This window comes from Rhineura floridana, chromosome 6, assembly GCF_030035675.1.
Source record: "Rhineura floridana isolate rRhiFlo1 chromosome 6, rRhiFlo1.hap2, whole genome shotgun sequence".
Taxonomy (NCBI): domain Eukaryota; kingdom Metazoa; phylum Chordata; class Lepidosauria; order Squamata; family Rhineuridae; genus Rhineura; species Rhineura floridana.
The window spans coordinates 115,962,698-115,987,263 of record NC_084485.1 but is presented as its reverse complement, the minus strand read 5'-3'; the positions used below and the strand labels follow the sequence as shown (position 1 = coordinate 115,987,263).

General features: G+C 39.3%; 1 protein-coding gene across 1 annotated transcript in view; it reads left to right on the top strand.

The window, feature by feature from the left end:
• Window positions 1-24,566, top strand: part of COL24A1 (collagen type XXIV alpha 1 chain) — a 333,005-nt gene that overhangs the window by 61,109 nt on the left and 247,330 nt on the right. Inside the window, exons 8-13 of the mRNA XM_061633547.1 lie at window positions 4,971-5,015; window positions 9,548-9,601; window positions 13,168-13,212; window positions 15,190-15,243; window positions 17,010-17,054; window positions 21,432-21,485. Coding sequence (XP_061489531.1) covers window positions 4,971-5,015; window positions 9,548-9,601; window positions 13,168-13,212; window positions 15,190-15,243; window positions 17,010-17,054; window positions 21,432-21,485 — 297 coding nt within the window. The remainder of the gene's footprint in view (window positions 1-4,970; window positions 5,016-9,547; window positions 9,602-13,167; window positions 13,213-15,189; window positions 15,244-17,009; window positions 17,055-21,431; window positions 21,486-24,566) is intronic.

Genomic DNA, 24,566 nt, shown 5'->3' with positions numbered 1-24,566 from the left:
TAACCTCAAAGCCTATTTTTGTTGGGACGACCAGATCTCATTAATTTATGGGACGAGGTCCAGCCGACGAAGGTGGGACGGATTTTCAACAGCAAGCTCTATCTGTTAAAGCGAACGTTCATCTTATCTTCTAAGAGAGAACGCACTAACAGGCAAGCACCCTTCTTTCTATATTTTTCTTTTACTTGACTTAAATTGTTGCTGTTTAAAAGAGATTTGCCAGATTGATCAGTTTTTGACATCTCACTGGGGAGCCATAACTTCTCTCTGCTACGCACTAATTAATAGCTTATCTCTGTTTTTGTTGCAAAAAGCTGTCCTGGATTTGCATTCTAAAGATATACACAGAAGAGGGATTTCTATTCCAGATTTTTATTTTGAAAAATATTATACTGTTTTGAGACTACTCTCTTTTTGGTCTATTTTATTTTGACGAATCTGTTTCTTGACGATTGCCATTAATTGTTTCGATCCTGGGAACTGCATTTTGTTTACTTAACTATTGGAGAGATAAGGCTGTCTGCACTGTTTATACTGTGATGTCACCAAGTTTGGAGTATTAACCCAATTGTTGCTGAAATAAGAAGTGGTTTTCCTATATTTTTCTTTTAAAATGGCAATTAAGAAAGTGGCTGAAAATCTGGAAATAACTATGTTTCAGAAAATAATGGATGAGATTGAGATAACGAAAATTGAATTGAGTAAAATGAAGCAGGAGATTAAAGATATAAGGGTCCCTGTGAGAGAGGTGACCCTGGAAGGGGTCCCTGTGAGAGAGGAGACCCCGGAGATTGGAACAGGGGTCCCTGTGAGAGAGGAGACCCTGGAGACTGGAATAGGGGTCCCTGTGAGAGAGGAGATCCCGGAGATTGGAACCAACGTGGAACAGGAACAAGATTTGGAGTCTATGGACTTTAGAAATAAAATCTATTGTTTGGAACTCAATGTTATCTCTGAAGAAATGAATGAAGATTCTAGAGATAAAGTTATCAATGGCATGGATAATCTTCTGGACTGGAATGATGTGATGGAGCCCAATATAGAGAAAATCTATGGAATTAACTGCAGCCATGTGACAATGGAAAAACTTTTAAGAGATGACCCAGTGCATTTTGAAAAAAAGAACAGAGATATGATTTTACAGCAGTATTTCAGCAACCTATTCAGAATGGATGGCAAGAAAATATTTGGGATAGAGGTAATTCCCATCAGACTCTTACTATATGACTATGGCTTTGACAGCAAGATTATTATGGAATACTGATAATGGAAGATTGGATATTGAAATTACTGGACTTAACAAGACTACTGAAGATGGAAGATGGAAAATGGAACTAATAGAGATAATAGAACAATGGCTACTGAAATTATTGAACCTAACAGATTCTGATGTGATGGATTAATTGAAATGTTTATTTTGACTATGGTTATGACAATAAGATTATCATAATTAGTAATGAGATGGATTAATCGATATGCTTATCTGGAAAAAAAAATTGATAGATATATTTCTTAAAGAATTGAAACCTCTCTTTGACTTTTTGTGGAAAGAATAAAGTAATGTTTATGAGATTTGATGATTAAGTAAGATAACTACTGGAGGAAAGTGATTTTATAATATGACTTAAGAGACAGGATTGTTATATATTATAGACTTATAACTGATTTGATCTTTGACAAATGGGAAGTCAATATTTTACTCTTTATTTTTTATTTTTGTTTTTTTTTTTTCTTTTTTTCTTTTTGTTTAACTATTTTTGATTTTGTTTTTTGTCTTTGAATGTTTTATGATTTTGTCTTGTATGTTTTATGAAAATCTGAATAAAAATTATTGAAAAAAAAAAAAAAAAAAAAACTTCCTAATGAGTTATCCTCACCGGCAAAAAATGCACAGGTAGATTATCCTAAATGGTTTGTGCTAATGTGAAACATTTAGGTGATATTCACAGTATTGCAGGTTGATTGTACGTCATCTGTGTGCCAATGTGCTATTGAGGCACAGATCCTGATCTCAGACTAGTGAAGTCAAAAATGCGATTTCACGTGCCACCATTTGTACAGTGTCATCCTATCCTTCACTGTTCCTTTACAATGTATGTTGGCTCATAGTTCTTGTTTCAGAACAGCCTAAAAATGCACTCTGCACACAGGGAAATATTTCAGAATCTTAGCATTCCCATTTCTTGTTCCAGATGGAAAATGTGGATGAACTGCTGAAGTGTGTATACATACATAACTTGTAATGTATTCATTTTCCATTTTCCATTCAAGTGATGTAAGAAAGGAAAACAAAACAAAACAAAACAAAAACCCAACTAAGTTTTTTTGTCACTCTGCTTCTTATATTGTTTTTCATTTTGGCCAATAAACCTGATCTATAGTTTTCCAGTAACTGACCTACTTTATCATCATTACACCAGCAGTAAATTGTGATATTAATTATCCATAGTTCAATCAGTATATTTTCAAGGCTGTAGACATAGTGCAAATTGATCTGATCATATTTCCTAGCACATGTTCCTTTCCTCCCTGGCCACAATAATTCTCTTAAAAAACTTGAGAACTACTGTTGCTTCCACATGTGCTACAGGAGGTTTTGGGCTCCTCCTCCTCCTTGCAGTTTCTCCATGCCTCCCAAAAACCTGCTCATGAGAGACAGAGACAAGACAGAGAGGAACACCCCAGAGAGGGATTTGAAGTGACATGAAGGGCTGCAGCTGAAGTCCTGTATATATGTGGAAGGCATGCACAGGGGGCTCTTGAGATCTTGGCCTTGGATGTAATTTTGCTCATGCCAGATACCAAGTTTTGACTTCAAAGAAAGTAGGGCTGATTTGACTGTAAGAATCATCTAACTAAATAACAAAGGAAACTATGGAGGCCACAAACTATTCAAAGCAGAGGATCAAACCTGCTGCTTCTTACCTTTACTTCTAGAATCTATTGTAGACTTAACAAATATATGTCCAGTTAAGTAAAACTGTAAATAAGAGGTCAGTCAGCATTTTGCAATATCACAAGACAGAAGCTTAACATGCCAATTGTTACACATTCAAAAAAATGTACGTCATTATTTTGTAAACAAAATTGTTAATATAATTTAGATGTTCTGATTTAAGCTTTTATTTTTTTTAAAAAGTACATGAAATAAATAATGTTATTTATTTTATTTAATAAATGTATATCCCACCTTTAAGAAAATTTCTCACAAGTAGGATAAAGAGGGTACACGATGTAACCTAAATGATAGCAAGCACTTCATATATTCCACTGAAGTAAAAAAAGGCCAGCAGATTTGTAGGATTTACTTTATTTTACTTAATTCATTCTGCAATTTATACTCATTTGAATATGTTTTCTGATTTTGCTGTTTGTGGGTGGGTGGGAAAAGGAACAAGGAACTGAAGCCTAATCCCTGCCCGTTCACAGTCCTATTCAGCCACCTCTCTGGCTTCTGAGATTTATCATTTCAGTAAGCATTGTGTATGTTCTTTTAAGGTCACGATTTCAGCCAGAGGTTAGGTGGCTAGAAGGAATTGTGAAGCCTATTTCCATGGCAGCATCAGGAATACCTACATTCAACATTTGTTGACCTGTTGCCATAAAAGAGGAAACATCCTTTTTACCCTGTGGCTGATTTGATGTTGCCGTATTTTCTCTCTCTCTCTCTCTCTCTCTCTCTCTCTCTCTCTGGCTGGCGGGCTGGCTGGCTGGCTGGCTGGCTGGCTGGCTGGCGTCAGTACCTGGCATCCTTGGGCAGCTGTCAGGGCCCCTGTACCATGGTAGGACTGACTCTGGATGCCTCTCATATCTCCCACTTTACATTTTTTTCAAGGAGCACAGGGCAGCTGGGTCTAACTACCATTTTAATTTTCCACAGTGCCCCCAATGTAATATAGTTCTAACGCATTTTTGGGCATTGAAATGACAGGCCTTAGCTACATGGTGCTGCTTCTGCCATCTACCACTGCTGCCAGGTACATCTGCCAGGGCCAACAATATAGGAAGGGGATACCCAATAGCAATTTGCCCAGGGCCGCCTTAAATCCAAAAGCTAGTTGTGTGTATGTGTGTTTGATGCACAGTAAGTATTTTTACTGACAATTTGAAAGCTGCTTAAACAGAATGCCAAGGGTTTTGTTCTTTTTTGGGCACCTGCCACTTTGGGCTCTTTTATATGAAAGAGGAAGAAGATCACTGAAGTGTTCAGATAGATGAACTTACAAGCGAATGAATTGTTTAGGAACTCTACTATCAATGAAATTAGAATAGAAATTGTAATGTATTGATCGACATATAATTTGGGGTTTTCTAGTGAGCATAAACCTTCTAAACTTAACTTATTTCCCAAAGACAGCCAGCAACATTTCAGTGTCCATGCATTTTTTTCAGAACTTCCTTACCACTTTTATAGGGAAAATGAGTACTGTGGGATTCAAGCAGCCAGACGAGCTTGCATAAATTGGTTTATTGAATATTCCATTGTAATAAGAAAAAAGGGTTCACAGTGTTTTCTTTTACATGTGTAAAATTACTTTACTAAATCTCTTATTCAAGTTGTCTGTGAAAAACATCTTTATACCTATTGCACTCAAACAGGCTTACTCAGAGTGTTATGCAAAGGATTTGGAATGGGGAAAACTGCCTGGACTGGATCCAGCATTGGATAATTACAAGCAGATTGCTGCTGAGGGCCTTTTTCATCTGTGTGTTACTTAATACAAATCTAAGCTTGATTTCCAGCTGGCATATTAAGAAATTTATAAAGAGATAAGAGTCTCTCCCACTTCCTCACTGGTAGACTTTTCTATTCATACACCAGCTATTGAAACTAAGCCATGAAAATAGACTTTGCAAAATTATCTTTGCTGAAGGGGAAAACAGCAGATTGTTGGTACCTGGTGTGTGTGTGTGTGTGTATTTGCATTTCAGCATTCATTGAAACATTTGTTACTCTTTCAAACCTGTAGGGTCCCATGGGATATCCAGGACCACCAGGGCCAAGTGGGGAGCAAGTAAGTTGTGCAAGCACAATCTGATACATCTCTTATAAAGTACGGCCAGTTATCAAGTCCTTCTTGACTAACCATACAGATTGATTTATGCTAGACTCTTGGACCATGTCTATTCCTTTATAAAGTCAGTTTCACTGGTCCATCCTTTCTGGATTAGAATCTTAACTTGTATCTATTCCACATCAGAATCAAAACTGGCAGCCATGAAGAGCTACATCAACAAAAATATGGCAGGAAAAAAAGAGGTGGATCGTTATACCATGCAACAGGATTTTGAGCAGCTAAATAACCATTTAACTTGGGTTCTGAACTGTTGCACTGGAGTACCTGATGACAGATGGCATTAAGGAAATTCTGGTGTAGATAGTAAAAACCTTCATAAGGTTGTTTCCCCCTTTTAGGATGCACTCCTTAACATGGTGAGGGGATTTGAGAGTGCTAAAGAAGCTGAGAACAATGCCGTCAGGAGTCTAGATCAAGAGGCTAGACTCCTAGCAGGGGCACCCAAGTTGGAATGGTCAAAGCTGAGACACCAGACTAAGATGCATCCAAACTCAGAGGAAGGCAATGATAAACCACCTCTGAATACCTCTTACAATGAAAACCCTATGAACAGAGTATCCAAAATACAACATGAGATAGTGCTGGAAGATGAGACCCCCCCAGGTCAGAAGGCACTCACCAAGCTATTGGGGAAGAACAAAGGACAAGTACGAGTAGCACTGTGACTAATGACACAGCTGGGTCAAAGCTGAAAGGAAGCCCAGAGGCTGATGCGCACAGATGCGAAAGGAGAGGAATGTAAGAAGCAGGAACCAGGGAAAGTTAGAAATTGTCAAGCAAGAAATGGAACGTACCAACATTACAATACTTGGCATGAGTGAAATAAAATGGATGGGAATGGGAAATTTTCAATCAGGCAACTACAAAATATTGTATGCAGGATTTGAGAAATTAAGAAGAAACTGTTGCTTTAATAGTGAGGAGCGATGTAGCAAAAGCAATTAGGAACTACAATGCAAGGTCTGAGCGAATGATATCAATGAGATTAAATGGGAAACCTATTAACATAACCATCATCCAAGTCTACGCTCCAACGGCAAACGCAGAAGAAGAAGAATTGGAGAGATTTTATGCAGAAGTATAGGAAGAAATTGATCACACACCAAGACAAGATGTTCTGATAGTCATGGGGGACTGGAATGCAAAAGTAGGGAACAAAGAAGAACTAGGAATTGTGGGGAAATGGGGCTTAAGAGACAGAAATGAAGCAGGAGAAAGACTTACTGAATTCTGTGAAGCCAATAATTTGTTTCTTGCCAACACATTTTTTGAGCACCCAAAAAGATGACTGTACACGTGGACATCACCAAATGGTCAATATAGGAATCAAATTGATTATATAATTGGCAACAGAAGATGGAGACGTGCCATACTTTCTGCTAAAACAAGACCAGGAGCAGACTGAGGTACAGATCATGAACTGGTAACATCAAAAATCAGAGTAAATCTAAAGAAGAAGAACAAAGCAATCATAATGCCAAAATACAATTTAAATAACATCTCAGAAGCATATAAAGATCAAATAAGGAACAGATTTGAGGCTTTAAACTTCACTGACAGAGAGCCAGAAGAACTATGGACTGAAGTCAGAGACATTATCAGTGAAGAATGGAAAAAGACAATACCTGTGGTTAAAAAGAGAGAAAGACCTCAATGGATGACTGAAGAAACTCTTAAAATGGTTAAAGAGAGAAGGAAAGCAAAAGTAAGAGGAGATAGAAGCACAGTCAGAACCCTAAATGTAACAATACAGCGACTAGTACATAGGGACAAAGAGAACTATTACCATAGTTATTGTATAGAAATAGAAGAGGACAACGCAAAGGGAAGAACAAGCCCCCTATTCGAAAAGATTAGAGAAATTAAAGGGAAATTTAAACCAAGAGTAGGGATGTTGAATAATCAACAGGGAAACACACTGACTGACCAAGATGAAATAAAAGGAAGATGGAAGCAATACACTTGAAGAACTCTATAAAAGAGATACAAGGATGACAGATTCATTTGTGGAGGAAGAGTATGATGAAGATCCAGAAATTTTAGAATGTGAGGTGAAAACTGCTGTTAAAATACTTGGAAGAAACAAATCACCAGGAACAGATGACATACCAATAGAGTTGCTATAAGCAACAGACTGAATCTGTCCAAATCTTGACAAAAATTTGTCAACAAATATGGAAAACTAAAGAATGGCCCACAGATTGTCGTGCCCGGGTTGGGACTCAAGAACAGAATCACTTGATGAAAGCAAATCAGTTTTTATTAGAGTAATTTCCAGACATAGGCTTCTCCGCCTCATGAACTCTTAACATGAACCAAAACCCGCGACATGGAAGAGAGTTGATAGAACAGAGTTTCAAACATTCCCCATCCCTTATCAAGGGGGCTTTTGGGCCCGGATTCTCTCACTCTGCCTCAAACTGCCCACATCTACGCCCCTTCCCTCCTCTTTTCTTTGGCGCCTTTTTAACTGTCTTCCGGTGCCGGGCGATGGGGGGGCGGCTGCCTCCTCCCCTTCTGATTCGGAAAGGATGGTAGGAAGTGGGGGGGTTGGCCCAACACTTCAGGCGATTTCTCTCTACCCTTCTCTGCAGCCGAAAGGCCTTGGTCCTCCTCCTCCCCCTCTGTCTGTAACTGCGGCACATTCCTAGGGGGGGAGTGCGTGGGAAACGAGTCTGTTGTCTGTTCAAGGTTTTCCCCCTCTATCTGGGAAGCCTCCCCCTCCCCTTCAGACGCCTCAGCCCAGCTGCCCCCCTCTCCTAGCTCATTCTCAGAAACATCAGAATCCCAACCATACATCCTGACACAGATGAAGCGTTCAATATATATTCCGATTCCAAAGAAAGGGGATCCCAGGGAATGCACTAATTATCAAACTATTGTCTTAATACTCTATGCAAGTAAAGTAATGCTCAAGATTCTACAACAAAGCCTCTTACCATATATGGAGCGAGAAATGTCCAAGATGGATTTAGAAAGGGAAGAGGTACCAGATATCATATTGCACACATATGTTGGATAATGGAACTGAGCAAGGAATTTCAGAAGAAAATCACCCTGTGCTTTTTAGATTACAGCAAAGCCTTTGACTGTGTAGATCATGAAAAACTACGGAATGCTTTTAAAGAAATGGGGGTGCCACAGAATCTGATTGTCCTGATGCGCAACCTATACTCTGGACAAGAGGCTACTGTAAGGACAGAATATGGAGAAACCGATTAGTTCCCCATTGGAAAGGGTGTGAGACAGGGGTGTATTTTATCACCCTATTTGTTTAATCTATACACAGAACATATCATACAGAAAGCGGGATTGGACCAAGATGTAGGAGGTATGAAAATTGGAGGGAGAAATATCAATAATTTAAGATATGCAGATGACACCATACTACTAACAGAAGCCAGTAATGATTTGAAACGACTGCTGATGAAAGTTAAAGAGGAAAGCACAAAAGCAGGACTATAGCTGAACGTCAAAAATACTAAAGTAATGACAACAGAAGATTTATGTAACTTTAAAGATGACAGTAAGGACATTGAACTATACCTTGGCACAGTCCTTAACTGAAATGGAGACAATAGTCAAGAAATCAGAAGAAGGCTAGGACTGGGGAGGGCAACTATGAGAGAACTAGAAAAGGTCCTCAAATGCAAAGATGTATCACTGAACAGTAAAGTCAGGATCATTCAGACCATGGTATTCCCGATCTCTATGTATGGAAGTGAAAGTTGGACAGTGAAAAAAGTGGATAAGAGAAAAATCAACTCATTTGAAATGTGGTGTTGGAGGAGAGCTTTGCAGATACCGCAGACTGAGAAAAAGACAAATAATTGGGTGTTTGAACAAATTAAACCAGAACTGTCACTAGAAGCTAAAATGATGGAACTGAGGTTATCATACTTTGGACACATAATGTGAAGACATGATTCACTAGAAAAAACAATAATGCTGGGAAAAACAGCAGGGAGTAGAAAAAGAGGAAGACCAAACAAGAGATGGATTGATTCCTTAAGGAAGCCACAGACCTGAACTTACAAGATCTGAACAGGGTGGTTCATGACAGATGCTCTTGGAGGTCACTGATTCATAGGGTTGCCATAAGTCGTAATCGACTTGAAGGTACATAACAACAACAAAGGTTGTTTCAGTGTAAATAGCAATTCCATGACCAAGTTCAGGCTCAGTTTGTGTAATCTGCATCACAAGTCCCTGTCCCCTGGGGGAATCTTCCATGTTTCACTTTTTCCTAACATTGTCTGAAGGTTTCCCTCATGAATCAGCCTGTGTATGCTTTTCATAACTTTATGGAATGGCCTTCCTCTTCTGTTCACTACTTTTGAGATACGTGTTCCACCAATCAGTTGAGTTATCATGCTGTAAGTTACATGAAAAGTAGTCTTGCACTGAATGTTTAGTGCTTACATAGACGTAAAAACATTCATTAATTCTTTTTTTCTTCTTCAATTCAGGGAATTCTAGGAATGACTGGCAATCCTGGGGCTCCTGGTTACCCTGGCAGGCAGGTGCAGTAACTATACTCAAACCTAAAATATCAAATTTTCTTTCTACTACATGTCTAATTAGATCTTTTTTTTTTAAAAAAAAGAATACATAAGTGAATGGAACCCTACAATATTTTGCTTTAGTCTGTTGCTTTAGTCATTAGCTCACTGTGGCACCACTGACACATCATGGAAAAACCATGGTTTAACGTGTGTGAGACAATTGTGCCCACATCACTCCTCCCTGCTTGGACTGGGTAGAAACGAGCCATGATTCCTGAATTAGAATTATGCTCAACCAGGATTGTGGTTTGTTTTGCTCTCAAAAAGCCACGATCAACAAGCCAAGAACAAACCTTGGCTTATCACCATGTTTTATATGGACAAAACAAACCATGATCCTGGGCTTGGTGTATTGCTATATTGATCCTTGAAAGAGGTATTGTACTAGGGTTCATATGTATGTTGAAAAGATGTGGAGCTTTGTGTTAGGCTATAGTATACAAATTTGTGTTTACAAAAATAGTAACTTTATGTTCTAGTAAAGAAATATTAATATAAATTCCTAGGTCATTCTGTTTTTTGTATCAATTACCTCCTTTGTTGGCTTGTCCTATGGAACATTAGTCTTAAATCTCTATGCATAGATTAATACATAGATGAAACATAGTCTGTGCTGTTTTTATCCCATTGGAGCAATGGCCATGCTAATATTTTCTGAAATTGTTTTCTGCTTTCCTTTTGTTTCATTTGGAGCTGCTTTCTCATTTTCCTTTCCCATTTTTGTTTCTGTATTATTTTGAGACATATCTGCCTTCCATGAGAAAACCTACCTATCAAATGCCCAATTCAACAGAAACTCAAAAGAGAGGGAAATTGCTTATTCCTCACTTTCTCTAGCATGGATTGTGAGGGAAATAATTGTATGATAAATAGCTTTAGAACAGTAAGAGTGACATACTGGTTTTCAACCCCAAAATGAGCATTTTGATGGGAGTAAATTTACAGCCCAAGAGCCTGCTCACAGTCTGAATCAGGAAGAATGAAATATTAATAGCTGCCACCAGCCTAGTTTTATTTGTATATAAGGTGAAGAGGCAAAACCTGAGCCGGAGTCTCAATACTGGCCAATCTGGAAGCCTGAAACAAACATGAGCCACAGGAAATTTGTTGTTAGGTCCTGTGTCACCCCTATCAACTCCACCCCCCCCCAGGTTCTGGGGCTTCCATTCCAAACATGAAACCCCATTTATAACACATTTTTAAAACGTAAGAGAGTCTTGATTCTTGCTGACAAAACTCTTCTCTTGGAAAGGAGTTTCATAGTTAAAAGACAGTTAAAAGTCATTGCATAGAAAGAACATACAGCAACATAAAGGATTACCACTTAAGCTGGCCATTTGCACTGCTGACTAAGAGTGGCTCCCCACACTTTGGCAAGCGCAATTGCTATGTATACATTGGGGTTACACCTAATATGTAACATGTACAACAACAAGTGCAGCAGATATCTAACATGTGGGTGACATACCCACATCTTGAGGCACATCTGAGAATGATGACTTCCAAGTTCATGAACAGACCTTCTTAAATATTATATTATGTCATCAATATTTTAGATGTTTCCTGTGGGAAACACCAGTGTTCATGCAGCAGTTGTTTGCCATGTAAAGTATGGGGCCATCTCCAGATTGGAGGATGTATGCAAAGTAGTTACAACTTACAAGTTTTCAGTTCAAGCCATGGTCCAAAAAAAATCCAAAATGGATGCTTCTACACTGCGTTTTCCATAGCTATGTGCCTTGGCCCAGTTGGAGGTGACCTGTGCTGTTCCTATAAATACATTCCAATAGGGTAACTATATCAGACTTCCACACACCACTGCTGTTGGTCAGTCAGAGTCCCATTTAATCATCAGGCATTAGATCTGTTTAACCATGCATCTTCCAGGTAATAGTAATTGTTTACATCCTAATTACAGACTCAACAGGTAGAAACCAAAATTGGGACTGCGGGAATATTTTGACCCTTTTCAGCAGTACTGCCATATAACTGTGGAATCTATATGAAACAAAGAAAATGAGACAACAGCTGTCACATGCACCTGTCTTTGAAGGCTCATGAGTTCTCTAGAACGGGGTGGGTGGGCAAAAGGTAGATCTCTGGTTAATTGTCAGTAGATCCATAAGGATTTCTTAGTTCCAATTGTTTACAATAGCAATAAGAAAAACTCCCCACCACCTAATGCAAAATTAGGCTGCTGAAATGGAGGAAGCTTGAGGGAAAATCAAGACTGGATTTTTGTATGAAACTTAGTTCTGGTATCAAAAGAAGTTCTTAGGCTGAGCATGTGCTCAGATGTGCTCTGTTCCTGAATGTTAAGCATGTGTCCATCCTTTTGAGCCACTGTTTTGTTCCTGGCTTCTCTTGGTCGATCCCAGAGTTCTACTAGAAAGCAAAAGTAGATCCAAGAAGCCTGAAGTCTGTCCATCACTGCTCTAGAAGGTATTGTGTACTTTTAAAAATGTCAGTCATTCAGGTCAAGCAGGTTAAATATTAATAATCCTAAACAACACTGTGGTCCTCAAAATCTATGAAAGAGGAACACATTGATTTGCCAGTTAGATATAAGGAATTTATGGTATGTGATGATTGCTATCCTCGTTGTTACTGCTAGAAGGTAGCAGTAGGAGTCAAAGGCTCATGAATACGGAACATAACAAGAACCAAATGGAGTGAAGAGCATGATTGTGTCCAAGGTGTCTCACAGCTGAGGGCCAGTCCTGGAACAGGAAAATACTGTTACAAATGCACTGTACTTTCCTTCAGTATATGTGTTGGTTTCGTATTGCTTTTAACCACTGGAACAAGAGAGACTTTCATAAGTCCATTAATATGTTAAACAACTCTTTCCATTAATTCATTACATAGAGAGTGAGAACCAATGAAAATGTTATAATAAAAACAGGATTTCCTAAATATGCTTAATATCAGGAATGACTTTGTATTCCAATATACACAATGGTTACACAAACAACAGGGTCAATTTTAGCTCTTGATTTTGGCCTTTACAATGATACTGTGTCTTGTAATTGGTTTCTAATAACTCACAATCATGAATATGGACTATTAAAATATTTTAAGGTACTATTTAATAGTTTATATAGTACTGGATTATAACATGCCAGCTCTGTACAACTATCAAGCTCTTGGACTGTTTGGAATTGGCATATTGTTCTGATACCGTCTGGGAAATGTCTGGAATTGTATTCAAGCTTAAAGGTTTATTAAAAAATTCTTGTGAAGTCACTTAAGCCAAGTCTCTAATTAAAAGAGAGAGAGAGAGAGAGAGGGTGCAATCTCCACAAAGAATAAACTGTAATAAGAAGGAAGTTGTACCCATACCATGGGGGATTGTATATTTTAAAACTCTGGGCATTTGATTACATGTATAGAGTTCTGATTTACACAGTCATAATTTTGAAAAAGCGCTTTGGCAGTTTTGCAAATTAATAGCTATGGCACTTGTTAAATATAGTGTCTCCATGTATTAAAAATGAAGTAAAAGGCATTTCTTCTTGTGCTAGGGTTTAGCAGGACCAGAAGGTAACCCAGGCCCTAAAGGTGTAAGAGTAAGTAAGCATTTTTTAAAGGATTGCAACATGCATGACTTTATTTTTTTGTCCATTCACAAGTTAGCATGGGGCTGGAGATACTTCAACCAGATTTACTATTTCTCTACTCACTGGATCACTCTGATTCTCATAGAGTTATTCACAAACTGTGTTTCATTAACATACATTGAAGAGTTTATTTCACTGTCATGCTCACAAACCATAGTCTCTTCTTGTTGGTATTCTATCTTTGCTTGGAGTATATATAGACCAGGGAAAAATAGCATTGCATTTGTGAATGCATGTGTGAATACTGGCCATTTTGTCCCTGAAATACTGATTGTGTGTTAGAAGATGTCAAGATGGAAGAATAAAATAGACTTTTTCACAGTTATCAGGTTTGCAAAACTAAAGGTGTATTTGGACAATACTTTCCTGATTTCACCTCTGAATGCAGTAAGATTGTGAGGAGGTCTTGGGCTTGTGTGCTTCTACCATGTCCCTCTACCATCACTGCTAATGAATGACCCAGAAGAATGTAAGATCTCCTCTGACCCTGGATATTGAACTTGATAAGCAAAAATGAGTGTAAAAAGTTATGTGTGCCATCCAAAAGTTAAGGCCTCTTGTATTATATTTATAACAGCAGTATTAGCAAGAGGTATAATACTGCAGCCACATTATCAATGTTTGGTCTGTTACCATAAAGCAGGGATGGCTAATCTGTGACCCTTGACTGTTGTTGAACTGCAACTCCCTTCAGCCCCAGCCAACATGGCCAGTGGTCAGGGATGATGGGAGCTGTGGTACAGCAACAACTCAAAGGTTATGTTAGCTACCCTTCCCATGTGATCTAGGAACTAGTTTGTCAATTTCTTTTAAATGGAAGATATTATTTCATATTCTAACAAGTCATTTTTGTACTAATTGAAAGGCTAGTCAAGCCTAGGATAATCCATAGTTTGACAAGATCTGCAAATTTAGGAATTTAAGTGCTGCCTTACACAGAATTTAGGTCAATGGCCCAATTTACTCAGCATTATCAATCTTGTCTCTGGGGTTTTGGTTCCCAGCCTTGCTTTCTGGGTTTTTTTTTTTAAACTGGAGACACTGGGAAGAGAACATGGGATCCTTCTACCACTGAGTCTACTTATTTTAATTGTTGATTAGTGGAGTGTTTTGTGGCAACATGCAAGAAATAGGACTTTTTTTCTTGATAAACATTTGCTTGTCACCCTGGTAACTACTGCACAGATTTTGTTTTCCTTTGCATCTTTTTTGAGGTAGGATATATCATGTGCACAATTGAAAACAGTTGTCTTTAGTTGTAGTTTTCCATATTTTAACACCACAAGTGTAGGTTACTTGACATACAGTCTCATTTCCTGCTCTGATGCCATATTTGAAAAATATACCATGATGATACAGTTGGCAATTAATTGGTGGAAAAAATGAATTATCTTCAAAAGACAATAGGCTGATTGGGAAAAATGAGTTTGGTGGAACAATTCATTTGGTGAAAAATTACACAAGTCTAAGGCAATGCAAGTAAGTTTGCTTTTTCACTATTTGAATTAAATTAATTTTTAGTGGCTAGTTCAGCCTTGAAAATAAGTGTGCAAAAGTTACTAGCCAATTAGTTGGTCATTAACTATAATAAAGAAATATTGATTGATTGACCAGCCAATTATAGTTTTTAGTAGCTCTCTTGCCTCATATACCTATGCTAGTCACTCATTCGTGTCTTAATTTTCTTTTTTAAACAATCCACTTTTCAAATCTTTCTTGCCATGGACAACCAGACAAGTGGCTATTTATTCTTTTCATCCGTTCTTTTAATTTAGCAATAGAGTTCTCTGAAACATGTTTTCCTCCATTGTTAAATTACATTTAGCATTGGCTATTGTTAGTCTCTAAGTGTAGCAAATTGTACATGACTTTGTGCTGAAGAAACAATTTCTCATCTGTTAATTTCTCTTATTTATCATTTTTAAGGGTTTCATTGGACCCCCAGGAGTGGCAGGGCTGCCTGGACTCGAGGGAGAAAGAGTAGGTTTTGTGGATTTTTTATACATTTATGATAAGGAAGCACAGTAAAATCTAAATGTGATATGCATTTCATGGGACTCTGCCTCACATACACCAAACTGAGGACCAAACTAGATATGACATTAAATGTGCTATTCCTTTTAATGCACACTTTAAAAAAATGTAAATAACTGCTGTGGGGGAAGGGTGAGCAGGACCGGGACCATGGGAGGACCACCATTGGCAGATGAGGTTGAACATGCCCCTACAGCACTGGAGAAAAAACCCCATAAAACGTTTGTGCCTGTCTTACACAACTCAGTCCTCAGTCATGGTGAGGTGTAATTTTCCATATGTTCCCCCTCCCTAATTTAACAAAAAAAATCCATGTACTTATTTGTATGGCTTTTGGGACTTCTACCCATGTTGGGATGCCTGACTCAACTGAGAAATGATGAATGTGAGATGGTAGGGGTCAAGTGATCCCACCAAATGCTGTTTAAATTTATTAATAATTTGCCACATCATGTATGCAGTTGCTTAGTGCCAAACCTGGTCTTTCCATATCCCTTGAGCCTGGATTACATAATAGACAAATGACATAATCAACAAATCTTTAATATCACTGTAGATAATACTAGGTGTACAAAACCACTTTGCGAACTTTCCCCCCAGTTAGAACCTTCTTTGTGACCATGCAAATTGGTTCCCCCTCCCCCCAGCATCTTACCTGTCATTTTGCAAAAAATTTACTAATTTGTCTTTGGGTGTAACTGACCCCAATTCCATTGGCAATTATTTGCAAGCATTCATTACCGTTATGTTAGCAGGTGGCCAGACTTAATGACAACTCTCAATCAAGAACCTTTAAGTCACATTTTTTCTCTGTTCATCTCTGAAAAGATCTTTGCAAAATATGTTGTTGAGAATTGTCCTCTCTCATTGGCCTTCAAAAGTCTTCAGATTTGATTATTGGCTTCAGTGCCAAGCTACCAATGTAATCGGTGTGACCTGTGGGATATAGTTACCAAGACTCTCTCATACTTAATGCCAGATGAGAATGTTACAACGAAGATGTCCGATGAGGGGGTATATGCCATCCAAATCCACAAAAATTTGGTACAAAATTCTGGCTGTGTTGCAGTTCCAAAACATCATATCTTTATGATGCAGACATATATAAGGGTAAGGAAGAAAGTGCCCGAGTAATTCAAAACCAAAGCTAGACAGATGAGTTGAGCAATCACTTTCAGTTTGTGCAGCCTGATGATGTGGACAAAATGCTTGCAGCTCTGTGCCTGACCACATGCCTTCTTGTTTTCTGTATTTGGTTTATTGATCTAGCACAGGAGATTTGACTGGTTGGGTCCTGAGTGTGGCTAATGCTTCATTGCTTGAGGGGGCAGTCTTGAAAGAAGCCATCAGGGAAGATGGTGGAGAGGGTCCTAGCAGGGCAAATGCAGGGACTCTTGAACGATGCCAATTATCTAGACCCATTCCAGTCTGGGTTCAGGTCTGGCCATGGGATGATTTAGTAATGCTCAATTGTTTTTAAATTCCGCTGATTTTATCTGTATATTACTGATAATTATTTTACTGTTTTATGTACTGCATGTGTGTAGAGATATTTTAATTAAGCCGTTTATATAAAAAAAGTAATTAAATAATAAGATTGTAAATAAAGCAATAAAATATTGTAAATAAACAAGAACAATAGAAACAAACCGCATACAGGAGCCTGTAACTTTAATTCAAGCATTAAATTCTGTGATATTTTTCTGTTTCAGGGTATTCCAGGTATACCTGGAAAAAAAGGTCCTAAGGGAAGACAGGTAAAGTGACAGGAATATATTAAGTGGCTTAATATATTCTTCACTTCATTTGCTGCTAATTTAAATTGATAGCATGTTCCTTTTTATATTCTATCTAAAAATGTTAAAATTTCATTTTCTTTTTAAGTTTTTTCCTGGAGGAAAGGTTCCTTATAAAGGCCTAAAAACACACACACACACACACACACACACACACACACACACACACACACACACACACACACACACACACACACACACACACACACACACACACACACACACACACACACACACACACACACACACACACACACACACACACACACACACACACACACACACACACACACACACACACACACACACACACACACACACACACACACACACACACACACACACACACACACACACACACACACACACACACACACACACACACACACACACACACACACACACACACACACACGAGAGAAGGGCAGTACCAAAGAACAGAAGGGTGGAGACAGAATAGAGGAGACACCAACAGGTGGTACGAATTATATTATTGATGCAATTGGCCCACTTCAGTTGTAAAACCTTGCTTCAGGAACAACTTAACTTTCACAGAGTAGTTCCTCTTGCTGTCTCCTAGATTGTAATGTATGTTTTCTGCTGTATGAGAGAGAGTGCTCTGTGAAGGAATGATATAAGGAGGGTTGCCCCTAAAGAATGGTTTGGCACTTGAAATGCATCAGGCTAATTTCAGTGACGGGGAGGAAGGCACATGGAGAAAGTCAGCCCTATGCACTCTTCTCCCTAAGTGAATTGCACTACCTGCAACCTGTGAAACAGTTGTAGTATTCCTGTGGGCCATGGCTTGCCCACCTGTAGCTATTTGCATATAGTAACTGCTGAGATTTCTGCTTTCTGCTCTTCCCCCCCCCATTATGTAGGCAGCTATACTGCTTTGAAAATTACATTGGCTCCATCTTGGCTACTCTTTTGCTGCCATTTCATAGGCTGTAGCATTAGAATTGTCTGGTGAGCAATGCAGAGTAGCTGTGATTAGTACTTCAAATATTTTTGGCATACTTGAAGTGGAACAAAATATTAAACTGGTTAGTTTTACTATTAAGAAAATTATAGGGTCTGGACTAGAAGCATTTTTGATATTGTGAATGTATAATATATTTAAAATATTCTGTTACTCAAAATATGTATCGAATTACTTTTCCACATTATATTGAATCTGGCATGTTTTGCTATATTAGACATTATTGTCAATTATATTATGTTAGAAACTTAGATTTTTGCAAACTAGGGTTGCCAGGTTCATGGCCTGAGACCCCCGAATTCCACCTTGTGGTTTTTCTCATTACCGTGTTGCAAGAACACCTGCACTTGGCTGACTTTCTCTTCTCCTAAAGATACAGGATCAGTCTCAGGCCATGAACCTGGCAACCCTATTGCAAACGTTATATTAGGTCAGGAGAATAAATTCTGTGAGTGCTTTCTTAATAATGGAATTATATATAGCTGGAAGTCAGTCTGGCATAGGACACTTCATAAATTGTTATAGTTTTCCAGTTTAACTTGCTGTAACTGCAAGAACAATCATAGCTCCTAATCAAATATTAATACATCTTTGAGATGCCTCAAAACTAGAATGATTTAATGCCACAGAACAGTTGTACCACCTAAATGGTTACAGTGATATCTAAAATGTAATGGGAGAAAATCAGTGTTTTGTAGCAGATTTAGGCTAAAGTTCCAAAAGATAATTTTGGATATTCAAGAGCTTTTAGCCATTTTTTTTAAAACAGCCCCTCACCCCCTCCCTGCCATGCCATATCAGATACTGCTTTTGAAAGTACCTTCAGTATCAAAAGGGGATGTCCACATCCCACAGGTTGCTAGTGTTTAAGGAACACAACTTGAAAGCACCCTCAGGCAGGCAGAACTAGCAGTGTATATCTTTAGATCCCAGTCATGGTTTTTAGGACTGTTCAGTTTTCTGAGCAGTGTTGAATTAAAAACTTAGAACAATGACAAATATTTGAGAATTAAATAATTGTCTTGCTGTAGCAGACTGTAGGTCCATCTAATAGTATTCTATTCTACTAGTATGAATAGAATTGTGCCCAATTTAGCTTTTGCGGTTTCTGTTTTGTCTTGTATTTTTTTAATGATTATTTGTTAGTTTTAAATTGACCCAACATGCAGTAATGATAGCTGATTGATTGTGGTCACAGACCCAATAAACATTCAGGCTCAGGACTTCATGGCCTCCATGACAACCAAGGGCTGTGTCAGACCAACTTGTCACTGGTCTGACACAGCCATTATTTGTTTGTTGCTCTAGATGGATGAAGGGGTGGTCCAGGACCAGGACCAGGATAGCCTGACCACTGTCGTCCATGTGCTAGTAATCTACATGCTAGATTACTGTAATGAACTCTATTTAGGGCTGCACTCTATGTGGGACTGCCCTTGAGGCTGGTCTGGAAGCTGCAGCTGGTGCAAAATGTGGTGGCTCAACTGCACGCTGGGGCAGGATATCACCAACATGTTACCCTGCTGCTGAAAGAATTGCACTAGCTACCAGGCTAAGTTTAAGATTCTGATTTTGGTGTATAAGGCCCTACAAAGTTGGGGAGTATGATACCTGAAATATTGTCTCACCTCTTATATACCCAGTCCATCATTGTGCTTTGCAAGTGAGGACCTCTTGCAGATACTATCTTATTGCTCCACACAATGTAGGAATTGGGCCTTTAATACTGTGTCACTCTTCGGAATTCCCTTAAATATTAGACTGATGCCATCTCTGTTGTCTTTTTGGTGCCTACTGAAGACCTTACTCCTCCAAGTAGAGACCTTTGTCCTAGGCTGCATCTGTATCGGAATTGTTTTAAGGTGTTTTTAATGTTTTATCACTTGTTGTTTGCCTCCCTGGGCTCCTTTTAGAAGGAAGGGCAGGATATTTAATGAATTAAATAAATTAATGAATAAATATAATAAAACTTATTTTCCAGAGGGTAATTAACATAATAATAATAATTCTTCCAGTAGTGAATGGGGTGGTGGGGTAGTTGTGTTTTTGCTGGTTACTGGGAGGTAGAGAGGGAGTAGCGAGGCGGCGGTGAAGTTGGTGTGGTGCAGATGCATGCAATGCACATGTGCGACTACTTCATACATGCATGTTGATTGTTTGATTTTTCTACATTTAAAGAATGTTTTCTTGAGGGGGGTTCACACAACATCCTCCATGCACTGAAATAAGATCTCTGTGTACAAACTACGTCAGAAGTAGTTCTGGTCATGTACTGTTCCTCAGCCTGAGAAGGAACCCTGATCCAGTCTTTGAACATGTGGATATTGGGAAAATGTGACAGTCCATGCATGTCATCACTGGAAGCTACAGTAAGAAAGTGATGAATAATTATGTTTGGTCATTACCTCCATGATATCGACCCAGTGCATGGCAGCTGTGAAAAAGTTTGATTCTATATTACAGATCATCACGAAAGGCATTGAAAATATCATAATGCCAATATCATAATGCCATTATGCAAATCTATGGTATGACTGCACTTTGAATACTGTGTATAGTTATGGCTGACTCACTTCAGAAATGATATTGTAGAGCTGCAAAAAGTTCAGAAAAGAGTGACAACAATGATCAAGGGTTTGGAAAACTCCCCTATGAAGAAAGGTTACAACATTTACGGCTTTTTTGTTTTGAAAAAAGGCAAGCAAGGGGGAAATTACAGTGTTCTATAAAATTATGCCTCATATGGAGAAAGTGGATAGGGAAATGGTTTTCTCCTTCTTATAATACTAGAACCCAGGGTCATCCAGTGAAGCTAAATGTTGGAAGATTCAAGACAGAAAAAAGAAAGTTCTTCACACAGCACATGGTTAAACTATGGAATTCACTCCCATAAGAGGCAGTGATTGCTGACCACTTAGATGGCTTTACAAGGGGATTACACAAATTCGTGGAGGATAAGGCTACAGTGGGTACTAGCCATGACGGCTATGCTTTCCCTCCACTATTGGAGGCAGTATGCCTCTGAATAGCAATTGCTGGGAATCGCAAGTGGGAAGAATGCTTATGGGCTTCTATGGGCAATCTGGAGAGAACAGGATGCTGGACTAGATGGGCTTTTGGGCTGATCAAGCAAAGTTCTTACGTTCTTTTGTGTAAACAAGACTGTTCAAGCTGGAAAGTCAGTAAGAGACTTAAGTTAGCAAATCAGTAAGTGCTTCCCCCTCCTTACTAGACATGTTTGAAGATTCCTAAGAGCAAGTTATTTATTATTGCTAGCTTACTCTCACATTTAGAATGTGAAATATACATTCATATACTATGATTCCTGACTAAACTCTTGATGATGTTTTAACCAGGGTTTACCGGGTGATTTTGGAAATAGAGGCCCACCTGGTCCTGATGGAAGTCCTGTAAGTATGATGTTATGTTGCAGATGGAGGATTTTTGAGTGTTGGGGGAGCATATTCAGTGTCTGACACCTGCAAGCTGCTATTATCCAGGGTCATAACATGTTCCTATCTAGAAGAGGTTCCATTAGGCTGACATGAGGTTAACCTCTCAGTATCTGGACTGGAGATGTTCAGCATCTTAGATTCAGTTGTGTTCACAGGGACATTTTAAGGCCAAAACAGTGACAAGTTAAATACATGATTGCATTTGTGTATATTTTCTTTTCTTTTTAAATAGCTTTGGAGCATTGAACTGTGATGTGGGAGAACAAGGGGGACTTCACCCTGTCCCTCATGCCTTTTTTTTCTAATTGCTGGGTGGTGGGGTGGGGATTGAGCTGCTGTGGTTGCAAAACCAGAGGGCATTGTTCGGTGTTGGTCCAGGAGCCCAAGCTCAGGGTCTTTTGTGCTGTGTCCCATATCTCCTTTCCTTTCTCCTCCACTCTTATTAAGCTCATTTTTAAAAAACACAGTACTTTACGTACAGACTCACTGCAAAGAGGCTGTGCTCATGAGATCCCACCCACCCACCATCTTACTTGCCCATGGGCACTTGTTTCAGTGTTAATATGTGGGCACAGAAAATCCTGGGAGGATCTAATCCACATACAGAGTTCTGGGCCCAAGAAGTCCCATGGCACTGCATAACTCAGAGTATGTATAAATTAGTACATTAGTAAATTAGATTTGTGTCACGGGTCTGTTTGTGCCCAGAGTCTTTTAAGTGCCGAGCAACGCTGCTGCTGAAGATGAATAGCAGGAATTTTCTTCAGGAAACAACATGTGGTGGTGGACCAGAAGGGAGCGTTACTCTTTTTTTCCTCCGTTGTAGTTCCACTCCAGATCAGGACCTCCGTGGCTAATTTAAAAATAACAACAGTAAAGATATGCAAATGCCCTCATAGATTTTAAAGTATTGAGTTTGGCCCTTAGGGTTACTATCAAAAAGAAGCCATTGGATATGTTCATGATCGACCTCTAGGTAACAGTAGTCGCTGGTGTGTGTGTGAGGGGGGAAGGTTGTGTTGTGGAGCCACCTTCCTGACATTGGTGTTGCTGCAGAGCTATTCCAGCGCTTCTGCCAGAGCATCTGTACAACCCTGGCCCCACCCGTCACATCTAGGTAGGCTGTAGCAGCACTGGTGTTGACAGGGCAACTCCGTGATTTCTTTCTGCCATGCTGGCTGCTGCTGCTCAATAACTACTAAACACAGACTAGAACTTTTGAAAAATGTCATCCTGGATGGATGGTAACCTCTAGCCATCTGTATTTGTAGAGTCCAAACTCCAAGCAGTTTCAAGCAGTTTCAAAGCACTTGGAAGGGGCTTCTTAATAATGGCTTTTTCTAAACTAGTTTGCCGTGGGATTAGTTTTGATACCTTGGATCTTTTGTTAGATAAGAAGTCTAAACTTTATGTTAGCAGCTGCTACTTTATAACATTTTAAAGAAATGTTCAGATACAATATTTTGCAAGTGCTGCTGAAGATTAAAAGGGTTAATTATAAAACCAAAGATTGTGTAGAGACCATACCTTTAAAGCACATGGATTCCCCAAAAGAATCCTGCGAACTGTAGTTTAACCCTTCACAGAGCTTCCATTCCCCGCACCCTTAACAAACTACAGTTCCCAGGATTCTTGGCGGGCGGTGTTTTAAAGCTATGGTGTGTATGTGTGGCCAAACTTTCAGGACTTAGAGACAGAAAGTATTCAGTGCAACAGAATGTTAAGGGAGAAAAGTCAATTAATCCATTTGCAACTGAGATCCTATTGTCTGTGACAGCTGCTGCTATTTATTTTATTTATTTACCGGTATTTAAAATATTTCTATCCCGCCCTTCTACCCTATAATAGGGCACTCAGGGCGGCTTACAAAAATAAAATCAAACATGTATATAATAAAATTGTAAACAGTAAAATCACAAAAATATTAAAATAAATTTAAAATACAATTAAAATACATAAAATACTATATATATATATACATACACACACACACACACACACCAGTGTGGCATAGTGGTTAAGGTGCTGGACTACAACCTGGGAGACCAGGGTTCGAATCCCCACACAGCCATGAAGCTCACTGGGTGACCTTGGACCAGTCACTGCCTCTCAGCCTCAGAGGAAGGAAATGGTAAACCGTCTCTGAATACCGTTTACCATGAAAACCCTATTCATAGGGTCGCCATAAGTCAGGATCGACTTGAAGGCAGTCCATTTCCATTTTCACGCACACATATATACATATATATAGGGATTGGTACTAAAGGGACTACAAAGGTAAAATTTAATGTAGAAGGCATAAAATCAGTGTCAGGCTCTACCTCCAGTCCCTCCCAAAGGCTCTCCGGAACAAGATCATCTTCAGAAGTCTCCGGAAAACCATCAGGGAGGGAGCAGAGCAAACTTCTTGGGTAGAGTATTCCAAAGCTTGGGGGCCACAGCTGAAAAAGCTCTCTCCCGTGTGCCTGTCAGTCTAACGTCTTTCACTCCAGGCACGCAGAGGAGACCAGAGGCAGATGATCTTAAATCCCAGGCAGGTACATATAGGCGTAAGTGGTCCCTCAGGTACATAGGTCCAAGGCCGTTTAGAGCTTTAAAGGTCAGAACCAGCACTTTGAATTGGGCCCGGAAGCAAATTGGGAGCCAGTGGAGTCGATAAAGCACAGGGGTGACATGCTATCTGCTCCGTGCTCCAGTTAACATTCTGGCTGCTGCATTTTCAACCAACTGTGATTTCTGAACCGTTTTCAAAGGCAGCCCCACATAGAGTGCGTTACAGTAATCAAGCCTCGATGCCACCAATGCATGTGTCACTGTGGCCAAGTCAACTGCCTCCAGGAATGGACGCAGATGGTAGACCAGTTTGAGTTGGCCAAAAGCACTCCTGGCTACCGCAGCCACCTGATATTCAAGCAGCAGGGTGGGATCCAGGAGGACTCCCAAACTGCGGATCTGCTCCTTCAAGGGGAGTGCAACCCCATCCAGAACAGGTTGCAACCCTGTCCCTGATGCAGTTTTTCCCTTTACCAGCAGTAC